Below are 19,087 nucleotides of genomic sequence, written 5' to 3' on the forward strand. Positions count from 1 at the left end.
TCTTTGATCTGTAATCGACGCCATAAAGGGGGCGTTATCCCTGATGCTTTAAAAGTATTCTCAAAATGTATATTTGGCAGAGGACGTGTGCTGATGTGATGCTGCATACTTCTTCTCCTGTGTGTGTTTCAATAAACTCATCGTTTGATTGCACTCTTCTGGGCTTCTGTTGGTTTGTTTCATTGCTCAACATTGCTTGAACTCGCAACAGAACCTATCACTATAAAATTATTTTTGTTTCTTGGGTACTTATGAACATGTTTGTTTTCTATCATTAGTTGGATGTGTTTTTGCCCCCCCCCCCCTCTTATTTCATGATTTGGTTTGTTCCACGTGCACATGCTCCTGGCCTGCGGTAGGACAGCTCCATTAAAAGTGAAGTCTCGGTTTGAAAAAATGAAAGAGGGACAGGTGGAACTTTAACTTGTGGTGAAGTGAAAGAAACTGTGGCGTGTCCCAGCTAGCTTACTTCATCTCTAACAGGAAGCATGTGCTCGGTGAAGCCTGACCCTTTGTACTCGTGTGCACTACGTTACTTACCTGCTGCCACACAGATCACACCTCTAGCTCAGGCTCAGCTGTCCCACTCACATCTCCCCACAGCCACACTGCTGACACTGAACCAGCCCACTGACACCTGAAGAAACAGGTGAGCTCTTTTAACTAAAAACATGTGTCTGACCGCAGGAGGACCCATGGGAAATGTATTTTTATTCTACACACTATTTATTTCTTAATAATAATACATTTTCCCTATAACCCACATTAACAGAGCGGCTTTGGAGACGTGTGTGTTGCTCTGCACCTATTTTGCACACGGATTTACTTTGTTTGAACACTGAGGTCCAAAGGATTATTTAAGTTATATTTCCCAATACTTAATATTATAAATAAAATGTTTTAGCAGTAAAAATACTTTTACACCATTTTATAGATGAGAATGTAAATTTATTTCTATTCAAAGGTTTATGTATATTTAATTTGTATTTTGTGTAAGGTACCAATCAACGGAAATAAAATTAAAAAAACAAAACAAATAAAGTTATAATAATGTTATCATTAAAATTATTAAAAGCATATATCCCATCAACCTTGCATGAAATCAATAATTCTATTTATCCATTTTTCATGTCTGCACAGTGTTTGTATTATTGGGTGGTGCAAAAAGTGATATTATTATTTATGTCCCATATCTCTGGAGGCACCCCTGGTGCTAAATGACAGAAAACAGACAACAAAATGACTCAAACACAAATTTATTCAGTTACTCATAAAACACTCATATAACAGAAAATATCTGGACCTAGTTATGTCAGTCAGTGTGACCTAAAATTCTCGATCCAGGCTTGGTTAAAACAAGTTTTTAGAGTAATGACTCACTGAACAACACCCTCAGTCCAAGTAGAAATATGACAACAAAAAAAGAGAATAAATGATGCATTGAATATTCACACAATAAAACGTGTTTGATACTCTCATATGGTCTGGTCTACCCAAGTGACCTAAGTGACCTAGCATTAGGTGATATTTTAGCATTTGTCACTTATGGCTCCAAAAAAACTAAATAAATGAAAAACAACATGGTGGTTGCCACAAGCCCAGAAGCTTTGTTGTTTATGTCACAGAGACCACATCTGTCTGTGTATAACATCTGGATGCCAGCCGCCTCCAGGCTGTACTCAGGGTTTAGAATGAAAATAAGTTTTTAATTGATTTTATCTACAGAAAGTAAAATTAAAATGATTTTTTGTAAGAATGAACTCATAAGTTTGCCCTGTTTTTTTCTTTGTTACACTTCCTCATCTCTGGAAGCACAAAAACACATTTTATCATTTGTTGTTTGTTAAAGTCATGCTGACCTCACGCTTTTACAGCCAAATAATCCGAGATCAACAATGAGTTGGAGTTAGGAATGAGCACTGTGATGCTGCTCATTGGGCGTGTATTTCAGCTCCTGCTGCTATGACTGATCACCCTGCATGCTCTGAGATCTCAGTCTGTGTATTCATACGTCTTCTTCTTGAGCTCTGAGCCTCTCTGTGTTTTTTCTTCCTGGGAGACATGAGCACCTACAGGCGGTGAATTTAAATGTGTCGGCCAGGGATGATAAAGGCCGACTGTCCTTCCATCTTCACTGCTCAGCAGGACGAGTGCTGCTGCTGCTGGTGGTGGTGGTGCTGTTGCTCGACCACAATCAGAAGCACATCCTGAACCAGCATCAGAGCGACGTCTGTGAGCTGAGACACAGAGTCCACGATCTGCAGCTATCGGTCAGCCACACACACACACGCGCGCGCGCACGTGCGCACACATATACACACCTCACACACACTCCTTACACACACACACCCCTCAAACACACACACACACACACACACACACACACACACCTCAAACACACACACACACATGATTATTTAAAAAATTACGGCAAATAGAATGTTGAGATAAAAACTATAAATAAAATAAAAATATTATGTAAAACATTTTACTAAATGCTTCAGGACCACATAAAAAATAACTCTAAATCAAAAATTCAAAATAAATGTATAAATTTATATAAATAAATTATATCTAATTACTCCCCCTATGAAAAACAAATACTAAAAAAAATATTAAATAATCAAGTACACAGATTAAAAAGATTTAAAAAAGCAATAATTAGAGCAGGAATACTGAAAAAGAAATAAAATTACAACAGCATTATGGAGTTGGAGAGGAATTACAAATAAAAGACATAATAAATCTATGTGATATATGTTAAAATAATAAAGGTAGATGTTTAAAAAAGGGAAATAAGGAAAAATATAACTACAACACAAAAAGTAAATAATAAAACGAAGAATAAAATAAATTAATAATTAATAATAACAATAATTAAAATGTAAAGTAAAAAATTAAATTAAAACTATACATTATTATGTAAATAAAAAATGAATATAAATAAAACGTAATAGCAGATCGTGTCCTTCAGTCAGATGACGTTGCTCTGAGGTCACACTCCGGGTCAACGTAAGGAGTAAACGCGCGTGCGTGGCGCTCGTTAGACGCCCGGAGAGAGAGAGAGAGAGAGAGAGAGTCTCTGAGTTTCGGGTGAGGAGGGGGTGAGGAGGATGAGGAGGTTTCGAGGTTTCCCTCAGTGCTCGCACGCGCTGGGCTTGCTGAAGGACGCACGAGGCTGCTGCTGGAGTGGATCTAACCGGCGGGAGACGCGCGTGCCGTTACGCACCGGGCAGCTCCGGTGTGTGTCTGTGTGTGTGTGACGAAGAGGAGGAAGAGTAGCGGACAGAGTCACACTGAGCCCGGAAAGTTGGAGTACAGCTGCGGAGTGAGCGGGGGCAGCTGATGTTCTTCACCGAGGACAGAGCTCCATCTCCGGGAGAGCCGCTCCGGAGCATGCGCTCCTGCCCGGACTCCCACTCTTCTTCTTCTTCTTCTGCGTCCCTGCCGGGGCTGCTGTAAGCCCGGGAGGGCGGGGTGGGGCGGGGGGTCCCACCGTGTCCGGGGTTCGTACTCGCGCCACCATGTCGGTGGCAGTCCGCGCGCTGTGCGGAGATAGAGAGTGAGAGACCCCGACGCTCAGAGCGAGAGAACCATGACTTCCTGTGGGATTACAGCAGCACGCGACATGATCCTAATCGGCATCATCTGCCTGCTGCTCGTGCTTGGTGAGTACACCTCCGCTGCCCCCGTGCACGCGCACAGGTGAGGGCAGAGGCTCAGTTTGCGCCTCTGTCAGTCAGCTAGGTCTAAAGATGCTCTTGCGCTCTGAAACACCGAGTAACCGTCAGCAGGAGTACTCGGATACTCACAGAGATACTCCATTACAAGTGAAAATGTTGCAGTGCATGAAGTTAACTTTTTTTTAAACCTCCGCAGACAAACAGCGCGCGCCCTTACCCTCAGACCCATGTACCAGCTGTGACGTGTTAGCATAGTACAGAGTACTGTGTGTGCAGAGTACTGTGTGTACTCTGCTGTACTTTCTGTTTGGATTTCTATTATTTTTCTATTCAGTGTTTATTGTTCATCAGAGCCATAAAGGAGCATCTTTGTTACATTCAGTAAATGAAGTGTCTTCATGTGCAGTACTCTCTGAGGTACTACCATTTTATCCCTGACAGGGTGTAGCTATTTGTACCCCCGGGGGTTTGAGTACTTCTACACCTCTGCCTTACTGTGAACTTCTACTAAAAGATGCTGTTACCGTGCTTGATACCAGGACTGAGGACAGCAGGTCTCAGGAACCTTCGTTCTGATCCTGAATATTTTAATCTGAACTTTTTATTGCTGCACAAACATCCACGTACCCCTGAAAGGTCACATCGTTACCCCGAGGTCCAGTAATTAGCTCTTTGTGTGGCCCGCACCTGTGGGAGCTGTTCCTCTGCCCCTGGTTCTGAGCGCTGGTCTGATATGTTGCACCTTGTTGAGGTGGAGCTGTGGGGTGGGCTACACAAGCTCGTAGTGCTGGAACGTTTCTGTCTGCAGTGGAACAAATACAGTGTGGAGCCCTGTTTTTTCGTGCCACCTTTTTTTTTTTTTTTGTCTCTGCAGAGTTTAAATGCACGTTTCATGAGAGCAGCACAGGATTTTACCCCACTGGTCCAGCAGGGGGCGCCTGGTGCCCTACTGACCTAGCACCAACCACAGGAAAGTCTGGAGAGTCACCCAGGTTATTTTTTACAGATACAATGTGCAGATGTCCCCTGAAGGCATCACGTCAGGTGCTGATAAAGTGTGAGATGAGGGGAACCTGCATAGTGTCCCACAGCTTCCATGAGTTACTCATCATAGGAGGCTCAGTGAAGGCCAGCTCAGGTCTCAGGCGTCAGTCCCGGTCCAGTCAGCTTAAAGGTGTAGCGCTGTCCACCAGCTCCAGCAGCTCCAGCAGCTCCACTAGCTCCTGCTCTGAGGTGGCTTGGTTCCACAGTGCTCTCCTTAGACCAGGTGGACAGGAAGAGCCTCCTCGAGTGATTGTGAGGATTAAGGAGGACTTCAGGGGACCACAGCCTTTGTGGGACATCAGTATTCACTGCAGATGATAGAATTACAGATAAAGAGGAGGATGAACTCACAGTAACAGCCTCGTTCATGAATGTTTTCCACACGGATTACAAAGAGTTTAGGTTCATGGTTAGTTGAGAGTAATGGGTTAACGATCCACCTGCCTGTGACAGACTGCTCACCTGTAAGAAACAGCTGCCTCGTCGAGAGGTGGGCTTAGCTTTAGTTTTTGCACTGCTCTTCATGTCATCTTGCTGATCTTACCACCTCAAACTCTGGGAAAAAACTGAACAGCAGCAATATTTGGAGGGCAGGTTGAGGTATATCAGTGGTTACCTGCAGAGCTGTGGTTGGGCTCGTATGAACACAGAGAAGATTGAGGATGAGGGTGAAAATCTTCCTAAATGAAAGTTTACTTTAAGGGTCCCTCAATGGGCAGAAGGCACAAAGAAGATGCCAAACGAACCAAACTTCAGCCGAGAGAATGGGTGAGATGATCCGTCCACAGCATGAGGTCAGCCATTCATGGTCTGGATTACTCGCTGTGAAAGCCGTGATCCCCAGCTTCAGGTCCACATGTGAGGTTACAGGAGCTGCACCAGGGACAAGGAACATGGCACAGGTCATCACTCAGCGGGTGGAGTTTCTGCCACTCCCTGACCTGCTAGCCTGCTAAGGTCACAGTCAGGGCGTGTCACTGATGCTGACGAGTCTGTGGAGGTGCTGATGGTGCTTTCACTCCAGCATTAAGGTGAACAGCTGATTTAGCCTGCAGGAAGCGAATTAAGCCTCCTGCTGCGTGATGAGCTCTTCTCGCTGGTTTAAACATTTCACAGAAGAAACAGAAAAATATAATTTTTTATGTGAACTTCAAATCTGCTGAGGTCAGAGAGGCTCTGCATCGATCAGTGTTTGGGTGCGTTTGATTTTTGCCTCAAGTGCAGAGTGGGACTATGAATTGCAGAGAAGGAGGAGTGTGCTGCAGTCCTTTCACTATTACTTTGAAGGAGAACTACAGCCCTTTGCACTTTTATTTTGAAGAACCACAGCTCTTTGCACTTTTACTTTGAAGGAGAACTACAGCGTTTTGCACTTTTATTTTGAAGAACTGCAGCTCTTCGCACTTTTATTTTGAAGAACTGCAGATCTTCTCACTTTTATTTTGAAGAACTACAGCGCTTTACATTTTTAATTTGGAAGAAGGACTATGGTGCTTTGCGCACGCTTCTGTAAGGTGAAGCACTCAAAGACACCAATCAGAGCTGAAGGACAAGGATCTGAAAGTGTGTTTGTTCCACATCGTGTTTCCTCTCTATAACACAGCCTTTACATTCATTCACAGACTTATTATATGATTATGCTTCTGGTTTTCTTAGATAATTGTCGGGACTGTGAAATGTCAGCGGCATGTAATGTAATAGATTACTTTTACCCTCCTGCCTGGTTTTGTGCCGGTTAACCGTCAGATCGTGTTGTTTGTTGGCGTTCAGCATGTTATGTCTCTAAAATAATGACTCCAGCAGCACACACACACACTTCCTGTTTCTGAAAACCCTCGAAATCCCACGAAACGCACACACCTGCTATCTGCGGCTGCCGACAGGTAAACATTCATTTCAGCGCGGCAGAGCGCCCTTATCTGGTCCCTGTGATGCTCGCTTAATTGGATTCACCCGCATGTTATTGTCTCTGCTGGATGGAAGCTGTTGAACTGCCTGACAAAGGCCACGCTCGGCACAGATGGAGCTGAGTCTGTGCGCCCTGGAGGAGATGTGGAGCCGGATTAGTGTGGGATATTTTCTTGAGGACATCCACGCGATGCCTTCTAATGTTTCCTATTTCAGTTTGATATGTTTCTGGAACAACAATAACCTACAACAGGAAGACATATATGATATGATGCTCTATGAGCACGTGCTGACTTTATTCTCAGCTTCTTATCAGGAGATCACCTCATCTCAATCCGAGATCCAGCACTGAGCCTTCAATCTGCAATCCTGAGTCACAGCTGAGAAACTGAGGCAAAGCATACAGACACACCTCCACCTGCACCAGAGGAAAAGCCTGCCTGAGTCTGCAGAGACACACATTTATCTGACCAACAGTCCCATTAATATTTAGACTTTTAGTTTTAAACGAGCTCTGTTTGAACTGATTACTTTGCTATGTTAAAGAGATGGAAAAAGATCACAAAGAAGCAATAAGTGACAGTAAACAGGCGCCAAAAACTACAAAGAGACAAAAGTTGGCAGTTCGTCTTGTAATCGGAAGGTTGCCGGTTCGAGCCCCGGCCCCAACAGTCTCGGTTGTTGTGTCCTTGGGCAAGACACTTCACCCGTTGCCTACTGGTGGTGGTCAGAGGGCGCCAGTGTAAAGCGCTTTGGGGTCCATAGGGACTAAGTAAGGCGCTATACAAATACAGGCCATTTACCATAAAATGATCACAAAAGTAAACAGGAAGTGAGTGAAGCTAACACCTCTGTGTCTAACTCCCGCCTTCTCCCTGTTTTCCTGCAGATGTGTGCGTTTGTGACTCGGAGCTGGGTGCCCCCGGCTGGAGGGAACCTCTGGACTGTGTCCGAGCCTCCGAGCTGTGCAACCAGAACAGCCAGTGCAGCTCGCGTTACCGGATCATGCGCCAGTGCCTGTCGGGCGGGGACAAGGAGCGCAGCGCCATGCTGGCCTCCAAGGAGTGCCAGGGGGCGCTGGAGGTGCTGCAGGACTCGCCGCTCTACGACTGCCGCTGCAAGAGAGGCATGAAGAAGGAGCTGCAGTGCCTACAGAACTACTGGAGCATCCACATGGGCCTGACTGAGGGTAAGCCTCCCGTGCTGGGCCCTGTCCAGAGCTAATGAAGCCTCCTGCTGCCGCCAATGGAGCACAGCAGCTTGCTGGTGTTTTTATGTCAGGTCTTCTCTTCACACTTTGAGGTCGTCTGTTGGCCTGGAGGGCAGACAGAAAGTAGAGAAAGTTTTACTCAGTGAGCATTTGCAAACAGCAGGTAAAGACGTGAGCGAGTGCAGGGGAGCAGCCTGAAGTCTGATGTGACAGGAAGTATGTTTATTCAGGAGAAGCTCAGACATCATCACCAGAGTATGAAGAGATTTGACAGGAATGGGGAATGGATGAGTTACACTGTGTCTGCAGTGCGAGCCCTTCTGTTTTTCATCAGTATAATTTGAATTGGCTGGATTCTTCATGCTCCTCTGGATTGTCAGGGAAGCATCACTGATCCCTCAATCTCTGCAGGTTCTGCGTCCTGGGCAGAGTTGTTTTTGTGGCTGTTTATGTGTGATGGACAGTAGACGTAGTGAAATTCTCAGCAGCATGAGCCACGCTGAATCTAATGACGATGGGATCGTGTCTGTGCGGTCAGGTTTGAGGGAGTTATTACTGATTGTTTGACAAAATTGCTGCAATCATGTTGATTAGTGGGTGACCTTTAACCTGGAACAGCTGCTGGTTCAGATCGACTCGTGTTTGTGCTATTTTTTTAAGATTACTCTTATTTCACCAAACTATTATTTCATTATTGATGCTGGAGTTTTAGGGCCGATATTCATAACCATCCCACCATCTGTCTGTCCGTCCATCCAACCATGTGTTCATCAATCTTTGAAGGCGAGCGCCTGGTTTTGGGTCCGTGAGGCTTGGTTGGACACCTCCTGAATAACATGGATCTGCTGCTCAGTGAGCCCACCGCCTCAGAGGGCCTGGGGTTGGGTGGAGTGTGAGCTGGGCTGTTGACAAAAGTGGGATTGGTGTTTATGGACCCCCAGACTGGACTCAGTTAATGATTTTTAAAAAGCAAATGGTAGTTAGCTGTAAATACATGAAGTCAAAGAGTGTTGTTTTTATCTATCAGTAAATCTTGTGTAAAGGCTCAGAGTAAAGATGCTTTACTACCATTTAATTTCTATAATAACAGACAGCTAGCTGTAGCATAGCTTCACAGCATGTATTCGACATGTGACTTCATCACATCCAGGTCAGGTGTATATGAGACACAGTTCTTACAGCAGAGCACTGTACCCCAGGCTGCCTGCAGACCCCTACAGCCATCAGTGTGTCCCTTCCTCTGCCATGTTTAACTGAAATCTGCAAAACCCAAAAACTCTCAGTCCAAATAAACCTGCAGCCACGCTGAGGTTCACCTGGGGCTGTGTTCCAAACTTTGTCAGCTCTGACTTTGTGATTTTACAAAGGGAGGGTGGCGTGTTTGTTTAGCTGTTTGGTTTTCTGCAGAGGAACCTAAAAATGATTTTGATCCTTTTAAAGTGTCCATTGCGAGTGCTCCAGCGGTGCGCCGACAGACGAGCCTCTGACGGCTTTCCGAGATGCTTCTTTGGGAATTTTAGCACAACAAACGAGCCGCTCACATGAAACGCTCGCTCGCTGCAGAGCTGCTGTGTTCTCAGTCACCTGGATAACGCCCGTGGCTCGTCCACATCCCACTGCCACACACACACACACACGTGCACACGGCTCGTTGGCTGGCCTAGTTTAGGTCTCGGCAGTGGCAGAGCTCATTAAGAGCCTTTGTCTTTGTTCTCCTTTCCACTGAGGATGTCTCTGTAGTGCCAGCAAAGCTAGCAAAGCCTCCACATCACACACACACACACAGACGCTCACACACACACACTCAACGCTGTGCGGCCACACACAGGCCGTGTGTTTAAGCCTGACAAAGTTGTAATGTACAGAAACACAAACATGCTGTCTGAGACACAGCAGAACAAATATCTATACCCACTAACACCGCACATGCTCACACGGCTTTCCTTCGTGCTGTGTTTATGTGTCTGAGCTCTGCAGTGTGTTTCAGTCTTTTTGCATTAAAGCATCACATCTTAACCTGGCGATCAAACATCTCGGTCGCACACAGCTGAAGGTGGACCAGTGAGAAACGCTTGGAGATCCAGAGACAGAGTCACCTGCAGTCCTTAATGATCTTCCAAACCTTTATTATTTCCTCTCCACTGATCTTGTTCACTAAAATCTCTCTTTTAGTGACTTTTAGCTGAAGCTGAACCAACAGCGAATGACTTTTAGGGAGGGGCAAAGGGAGCGTTTGGTTTATTACACAAAATCAAATGAGCTTGCCTTGTTTCCGTCATTTCTAAAAGCCAAATTATAATCTGATCAATCCTCCAGCCCTGCTAGAGGCTGATGACCAGAAACATTGAGTTTATTCAAAGGCAGGACCTGAGCGTGAAAATTACGATGCTAGCTGTCACAGAATATGTCCAGTTTGGACCCTGAGAGGAGGTGGAACTGAAAGTCAGTCCTCAACTGGGCCCAACTTGCACAAAAGCAGAGGAAAAGGAAACAGGAGCCATGACTTCACACTTAATGGTGTTCAGGCCAAAGTAAAGCTTGCAGAGTTCAGAAACCATCAAGCTCCCAACACGGAGCTTCAGTAGAGGCGACTGTGCGTCTGAATGACTTGAAAGTATTTGGCAGAAGTCGGCCTGTTGCTGTCCTCTTTCAGAAGAGCTGGAAGCCTCCTGGGGAGGTACCGAAGATGGGTCTCCAGGTTTGGTGAGATGTTTGAGGATTACCTGGTTATTTAGCCTGATGATGGACACCTGGATGAACTAGGGTTGGGTGATTGGACGAATATATTGACTATCATTTTTACAGGGGAGATTTATTTATTTATTTGCCCATGAGTAAGTTTGCTAATAATGATGGAGCTAATAGAAGCAGTCAACAGAAAAAAATAATAGCGCCGTTTTAACAGCACCCTCTTTCATCTGTGAGCAAATGCACCCTCCTCAGACTGCGCCCACATGCTTGTTGATGGAGCTGCAGAATCTAGTGATAGCCGCATACTCAGCCGGATGGTGGACACGTACATGCTCATGCAAATTAATCGTGTTTGAGTACTTTGCTTGCATTATACGTCTGCACAAGCGGCACACCACTTTGGTTACATCCTTAGGTTTACCTCTTTCATCTGGTTTAAAGCCAAAGAAATCCCAAATTGGCGACTTTATATTTTTTTTTGTGCTGTCAGCACTGACTAACACGATTAACAATTAACCCACCTGGAGTGTTCATTGTTAATCCGACGCTACTGAGTCAAAATCCTTGAAATGTCTCTGTCAATGCATTTCGGGCAGTTTGTCCAAAGTTTATTCATTCTGCGCTCCAGATGGGTTGAGAGCGTTAAAAATTTTAATCGTGTTAATCGTGATGACAGCGTTAACGCTGCATTAACGCATTAACGCTGACAGCCCTAATTTTTGGGGGGAAATTAGTTCGTCCATGTTTGGACTTCTTCTGTTTTGTAAATGTGCAAATCAGTCTGTGCATGATTACATTGCTCCACCCATCAAAAAGTCTGCGCATGCGCGAATATATCGCCCATCGTCGATTATTGGACTGGCGATTGTCGGTTGGAAAATTTTTACATATTGCCCAACCCTAGAATGAACTGGTGAGGTCCTGGTTTGGGTTACCATGGTGACGGCACACAGTTTGTTTTTTGGTAAGTTATTTGGTAACCAGTGGAGTGTGTTTATTATAATATACCTCATCTGTCCATGTGATGTAACTTGCACAAGCTCAGTTATTTAATGTCCCATCTTCCTCCCCTCCCTGAGTCTGGTTCTGCTGGAGGTTTCTTCCTGTTAAAAGGGAGTTTTTCCTTCATGTTGTTGCCAAAGTACTTCCTCACATGGGGTCATGTGATTGTTGGGATTTTTCTGTGATCCTGTAGTGTCTTTACTTTACAGTATTAAAACACCTTGAGGTGACTTTTTTTATTGGTGCTATATATAAAATTTAAAATAAAATTGAATTGAATCAATAGTTATGTTTTTTTTTAGTGGCTATGAGGGATGATGATCAGTGCTACAAAGCTGTCGCATCAGAGGCTACAGTCCTCTCCAAACCTTGAACAAGGTGACAACTCAGAGTTAAAAACTCAAACAGTGTTTGTGCACTTTCAGCTAATGAGCAGGATTTCAAGGGTGCAGGTAAATGGCTTGATGTGGCGCGCAGCCTTGAGTCATGAATCTTAAAAATGATTTGAACATGGCAGCAGTCTGTGCAGATTGCTACGAACGTCAGCGTGACTACAAAGAAGCTTTAAAAGGTTTCTCACAGGAAAGTTCATCTGCTGCTCGCTTAATTACATCCTGCTTCTGATGGGTTTATAGAAATTGTGCTCCTGCAGTTTTGGCTTCCAGCTATATTTTTCTTTCATGTGACACTGAACAAAAGATTTTCTCATGCACTGTTTGTCTCGTTCATGCATGACGAGCAGGAGGGGATGTGTTGGCTTCTCAGCTTAAAACTTATAATAGAAGCCAGGAGGAAGAACAGGTGAGGCTAAAAAGACTCCGAAGTTTCTCCCAGTACGAGGTTCAGCCTGTGTTTATGTGCCTGGAGAGCCTGGATTTAGGAGAGAGGTTCAAACTCAGAGCTGTGGTCATCAGAGGAGCCAGTCTTTAACTACATAATGATAATAAGAACAACAACAACAACAACAAAAATGTCACTAAGAAATAATGATAATAATGATAGTAATAATAATAATACAAATTTTACAATGACCGTTACAGCACACACACAGAAAATCTACAAACACAGGAGGGAAACTAAAGTGTGCAGCAGATATCCAGTTTGAGATCTTTAATCCACTCTTAGGTTTTTAATCTGATTCATGTTAAAATTAGTTCTCGGTCTCAAACTTGGTCTTTAGTCTGATTTTCATTCTTACATCTTTAATCCAGTCTAAAGTTTTTAACCAAGTCTTTGTGTGTTATTCTGGCCTAAATCATCATCAGTAAATTCCAACCTAATCAGGATTAGTCCTGTCAGATTATCAGATTTTTGGCTGCTAATAAAAAATAAACCTTCAAACTAACACACAACGAAATGCCTTTTGTTTTGGAAATGAGAGGTTGGGGTCGCTGAGGGCCTCACGGAGATCATCTAGTCCTTAGTGTTACATTTAGACCTGAGTCTTGTCTTTAGGCCTAATTCTGTAAATTTCAGTCTAATCTCTGCTCACTGCTGGGCTCAGCACTGTGTTCAGGAGACCTTCCAGACATTTCTACATATTTCCGTGAAAGGTTTTCCTCTCGAGACTGCAATGCTTCCACCAAGGAGGTTATTTGTGTGTTTTTAGTCAAAGAGTTACTTCAATTGTTATTAAAGTTCATGTAGAGGAGCGAAGACTCGGTCACTGTGTGATGCTAACTTTCAGAAATAATGCTGTCACATCCTCTCTGAGTGCATCTTCAGTCCTGAATGTAGTCTTTAATATGTGATGAAATCTTTACTTGTCATTGTGTTTCTGAGGATTTATTGTTTAGTTTATTGGCTCACTGTGGTTTTGGTTTCTGTAACGTGCCCACCTGCCTTCCAGCAACAGCCAGTAATCATTTCTTTTCTTCCAAATATTTTGTCGATCCTTTAGTTCAGTGCACAGAAAGAGAAAAGAGTCAGAAGTGAAATGGTTGAATATGTATGCAGATAACTGTCTGTGAAATACCAGCATGCTCTGGAAATGTGTTTAAATTGCTAATTACACGTAGTTCACTCCTGCGTGACGCTGCTTTTATAGTCTGATACAGAGTCTTTCACTTAGTCTTAAATATGGTCTTTGTGAATCACTTGAGTAAATCAGCAGACTGTGGCTTAATTAGGAGAGCTGTGATTGACGGCAGCATCCAGGTTTCACTTTGCAGACTCTCCAGTGAGTCTCTCTGCCCGGCAGATCCTCCGAGAGCCGCCAGGAAGGTGTTGAAGGGAAGGGTGGAAATGAGTAATGAGCTGAGGGACAGAAAATTGGTTGTGGGTGGAGAGTGCCGAGTCCAGAGACGGAGGACTGGAGTCTTTCCTGAAAGCTTTTCCTCTGGCATTCTTTTCATTATTCGTTCTTTGAGGGCTGCAGAGGAAACACTCACCCAGGAGGAACAAAGTGGGGTGACAGAGACTCTCAGAGGTTTCCTCCCACCTGTTATTATGTGCACTGTGAATGTGAAGGAGGTGAGTGGAAGCACCTTAATAGGAGAAGGAAACTTAGAAATTATCAGAAAGTGAGGCAGAGAATAAAAACCTGGATATGGTTAGAGAGGCTGAATAAATCTATTCGTCATCATCATAGCTACCACAGTAGCTATGATGATGATGACTGTGATGTCACCATGACTCACCTGTGGAACGACCTGCATCATCTGTTGGTTTAACATTTTGACTGTCATTTTGTTAATATATTTCTTTATTTTATTTCCACTGAATTAAGGTGGACTGATGATTGAGGATTTCATCACTTGGCCTGCAACACACATCTGTTCGCAAGACATAGCTATAGTTGCTGAATTATTAGTTTCGGTCATGCTTTTATTTGTTTTGGTGACCTCTGGATGTTATCCAGAGGTCAAGGGAGGAAGTGTGGAGAAGGAAGTAGTATGTTTTGTCATTTTGATTTATTATTTTGTTATTATTGGTATTACTGTCATTACTGTTGCATCATAAACATATAGCAAGCATATGTATACAAGAAGTATTGATACAAGAGGTATTGATATTGCATTCAAATGTTCAAATATATTGGTATCATATTAGTCTTTATTACAGGTCCAGTAAGAACCACTTTAAACTGTTGAGTTGAATCTATAAACCGAAATGAGACAGGAAGTTATAGGCTTTTGAAGTTGCAGGTTTTGCAGAAGTGAAACCGAAAGCAGAGTGAGTGCAAGCCAAAGAGTAGGGTGTTTATTATGCATTTATCTTTGATTTAAGCTTTTAGTAGAGGCTTTTGATTAAAACATTTATTCAGTAGATTACATATATAGTTCCAGTTAGGTTATTATATGTAAGGATGAGCCTCTGTTCTGGTGAAAGGTCAGAAGTGTAACGGGTGAGATGTGAGAGCATTTAAGGGCGAGACACACATACAGACACAAATAGTGAGAGGTCATGACACGTACGCAGTACACAGCATGCACGCGCCCTCGCACGTGTACGCACACACAGATAGACTCATTTAGTAGGTAAGAGTTTATGACTGCAAAGTTGTGCATGAGTGACATTTTGTACAGGAAGTGCACCTGATGTTCCAGGAAGATAAGCCTGGGCAGGATGGAGACAGGAAGCGCTTGGCGTCGACCCGAAGAAGATGTTCTGTTTTAGACTATGTTAAGAGTCATTGTGGTTTTGGAGTGACGTATGCTTTGTTTAAATCTGCCTAGCAACAGAAAAGGGGGCTGTACTATCTTAACCCTATAAAACCGTTGTCTGAATATGGTAAAGACAGTTCAATACTGATTGGGTTGTTGAACTCACACATGTGTTCATTAAAATGTCGTCTAATTGCACACCGGACCGGGTCTGTGGTTATTTATGGATTCCTCTCTCAACATTGAACCCTAACATTGCACATATTATAAAACCATGGCAAAGCTAATCCCGTTAGCAGGAATGGGTTTGGGGGGTGGGGCCACAAATGCATCTGTGAGCTCTTGCTTGTCAGGTGAACGTGTAAAGCACTAGTCTACGGAGGCCTGATGGTATCAGATCTTTGAATAGGATTATTTCAGGTAGTCAGGTATGACTAGAAGGTGAAATGTGATTTAATTCTCTGAGGACTACAAGAGCATCCTCTTGGTGGGCACTAGTGAGTAGACCCACAGTTGTTCTATCATAAAGGTAATATAGAATGGTAAACAATAATATCGCCTCATCACGTCTTTAAACAGAAAACACCATTCAGCTTTTCCATCTGAGATGCAGTGATGATGACTGTAAGCCGGGGCCTGAGGGCAGAATGATAAACAGCACCGAGGGGCTTAAGAGCGGCTGCAGAGGCATGCCTATAAATCATATCTCCATAATCCAGAACAGAGAGAAAAATGGCCTTACCTACTTTTTTCTGTAAAACACAGGGAGGTTAGTTCTTTACAAAACAACACACGTCTGAGCTCCATCATTTTATTTTGTTTGCTTCCCTCATGGCTCTCATGGCACTTTTGCCTTGGACCAGACGTACACAGATTTCTTTCCTGCAGACCTTTGTTTGACCCAGAATAATGTCCTGCTCATTGGTAGTAGCTTGAACCGGACTGGCTAAAGTATTGAAAAGTTTACCTCAGGTCCCACTAGGGTTGGGCAATATGTAAAAATTTTCCAACTGGGTGTTATGCGCGTACTCAATCCACGGAAGCTGTTCACCCCAGGTCGATTGGTTATGGGAGGCGACGCAGCGGAGGGCAGCCTCAAGCTCCTGGTTAGCCTGCTCAGATTGTCCATTACTCTGTGGGTGAAACCCGGAAGAGAGACTGACCTTTGCTTCCAGAGTGGAGCAGAACCGCCGCCACACTAGGGACGTAAACTGCGGCCCTCTGTCCGAAACGACATCCTCGGGGATCCCGTAGAGCCTGAACACGTGGGCAGTGAGGAGCCGAGCCATCTCCAGGGCCGTGGGAAGTTTCGGAAGGGCGACGAAATGAGCGGCTCTGGAGAAACGTTCGACAATGTTAAGTATTGTGGTGTTACCTGAAGAGGGCAGTAATCCAGTGATGAAATCCAGGGAGATATGTGATCGTGGGCGAGCCGGTGTGGGGAGAGGCTGAAGAAGGACGGTTGGAAAGTTTATTCTGGGTGCACATAGAACAGGCTAACACATATTCCCTGGCATCCTTTGTTATAGTGGGGCACCAAACGTAGCGTCAGAGGAAGGATATGGTGCGGAGGAACCCCGGGTGGCATGAGAAATGGGCGATGTGAGCCCACTGGAGAACTTGAGGGCGAACAGATGTAGTACTGAAGAGGCGGCCGGGCGGGCCGGTTCCCGGGTCCGGCTCAGATTCTTGTGCCTCCTGGATGAGCGACTCGATCTCCCATGAAACTGCCCTGATAACACAGGCGGATGGGAGGATGGGTCCGGGGTCCGATTACTCCTCCGTGGTGGCGAACTGCCGGGAAAGGGCATCCGGCTTCACATTCCTTGACCCCGGCCTGTAGGTGATAGTGAAATCAAAGAGGGTAAAAAACAAAGCCCACCTGGCCTGCCGGGAGTTGAGGCATTTGGCCGAACAAAGGTACTCCAGGTTCTTATGATCCATCCACACGATGAATGGCTGCGCTGCTCCCTCCAACCAGTGCCTCCACTCCTCCAGGGTGAGCTTGATGGCCAATAGTTCCCAGTCTCCGATGTCATAATTACATTCTGTGGGAGAGAGGCGGCAAGAGTAGAAGGCACATGGGTGGAGCTTACCATCCTCCTGCTGGGATAGGACCGCCCCCACTCCGGAGTCCGATGCATCCACCTCCACAATAAACTGTCGGGTGAGGTCTGGTTGACGGAGAATGGGCGCTGTAGAAAACCTCTCCTTGAGCAGGGTGACGGCATGCTGCGCGGCGGAATCCCACTGGAAAGAAACTTTGGGAGAAGTAAGTTTAGTGAGTGGGAGAGTGATTCTACTCAAATCACGAATGAATTGCCTGTAAAAGTTTGCAAATCCCAAAAAACGTTGCAGCTGCTGACGATTTGGAGGGTCGGTCCTTAAGTTCACCCTCTCGATGATATAGCCCAGAAAAGCCACCGAGGTCACGTGGAACTCGCACGTCTCCCCCTTCACAAAGAGCCGGTTCTCCTGGAGGCATTTGAGGACCTGCCTCACGTGAACTTGGTGCTCCGCAAGCATCTTTGAGAAGATAAGCATGTCATCCAGGTACGCAAAAATACAACGGTTGACAAAGTCACGGAGCACATCATTAACCATGGCTTGGAACACTGCGGGAGCATTGGTTAGACCAAAAGGCATCACGAGGTATTCAAAGTGGCCCAAGTGGGTGTTGAATGCAGTTTTCCACTCATCCCCCTCCCTGATACGCACCAGATGGTAAGCGTTGCGCAAATCTAGCTTGCTAAAAACAGTCATGCCTTGAAGCAGCTCAAAGGCGGAGGAAAGCAACGTCAAGGGATAATCTATGCACAGCCGCAGAGACTTATCCTTTTTAGCCACAAAGAAAAACCCGGCCGCGACAGGAGAAGAGGAAGGGCCAATCAAGCCTGCCGCGAGCGACTCCGTGATGTAGCGCTCCATGGTGTCTCTCTTGGGCCGGGAGAGGCTGTACAGCCAGCTGGATGGCAACGGGGCTGAGGGGAGGAGCGCAATCGTACGGGCAGGGGGGGAGGGACCGCGCCCGATCTTTACAAAACACGTCCCGCAAGTCGTGGTAAAACCGCGGGACCGCTGAAAGGTCCGGGGAGTCGAGCGGCGCATTAGTGGGCTGTGGCGAGATGGGTGGAGTGGCGGCCCGGAGGCAAAGCATGTGACAGTTGACACTCCATCCCATTATTTCCCCTTTCTCCCAGTCTATGCGCGGATTGTGGAGCACAAGCCAGGGGTGGCCTAACACCAGTGGGGTGAGTGGTGCCTTAAATGCAAAAAAACAAACTCTCTGTGTGATTGCCCTAAAGGGAGAGAGAGAGAGGCTCTGAAACATGGGTAATGTCGGGCAGGCGCTGACCTGACAGTGCGTGAACACGGAGGGGGTTCGGCAGTGATTCTAGTGTGATGTTCAGTTTAGTGGCGAGCGAGGTGTCAGTGAAATTCTGCTCCGCCCTAGAATCGATAAAAACTGAGAGAGAATAGGAGACAGTCCCAACACATAGTTTAGCAGGCAAAAGGAGTCTGGGGAGAGGACTCTCGCTCGACAGATCGCCCTCTCTATTACTGGTGGGTGCGCCCTTTTGCCAGTGCCGGGCAGGAGGAAACTGAGTGGCCCTTGTGGCTGCAATAAACACACTCACCGTGAGCATCCCAGCTGCATGGGCTCCTCCTCCTCCTCTTCACCGGCGTCAGATTCGCGCAGCCCACGAGCCGCTGTGCAGGCTTCGTGAAGCCCCAGAGGTTCATAACTGGAGGGTGTGTGTGAACTCCGGTGTGCGCGTACTCGATTGTCCACTTGAATACACAGGGTCATGAGAGCATCTAGGGAGCAAGGCAATTCACGAAGCATCAGTTCATTTTTGAGTTCATCATTAATGTTAGTCAGTAACGCACTCTTGAGTGCCTTTTCCCCCCATTTCATCTGCTCAGCCAAAGTGGAAGAGAGC

General features: G+C 45.5%; 1 protein-coding gene across 3 annotated transcripts in view; it reads left to right on the top strand.

Moving 5' to 3' along the window:
• Positions 1-2,975: 2,975 nt before the first annotated feature.
• Positions 2,976-19,087, top strand: part of gfra2b (GDNF family receptor alpha 2b) — a 116,329-nt gene continuing 100,217 nt past the window's right edge. For 2 of the 3 annotated variants that reach the window (XR_003220974.1, XM_005458314.3), the window contains exons 1-2: positions 2,985-3,668; positions 7,525-7,824. Coding sequence is in view for 2 of the 3 variants with exons in the window: in XM_005458314.3 (XP_005458371.1) it covers positions 3,596-3,668; positions 7,525-7,824 (373 nt within the window). In the remaining variant the exon portion in view is untranslated. Of the gene's footprint in view, positions 3,669-7,524; positions 7,825-19,087 lie in introns of all 3 variants that reach the window. The other variant, XM_025909143.1, reaches the window with a different exon arrangement.

The sequence above is a fragment of the Oreochromis niloticus genome, linkage group LG7 (genome assembly GCF_001858045.2).
Source record: "Oreochromis niloticus isolate F11D_XX linkage group LG7, O_niloticus_UMD_NMBU, whole genome shotgun sequence".
NCBI classification, from domain to species: domain Eukaryota; kingdom Metazoa; phylum Chordata; class Actinopteri; order Cichliformes; family Cichlidae; genus Oreochromis; species Oreochromis niloticus.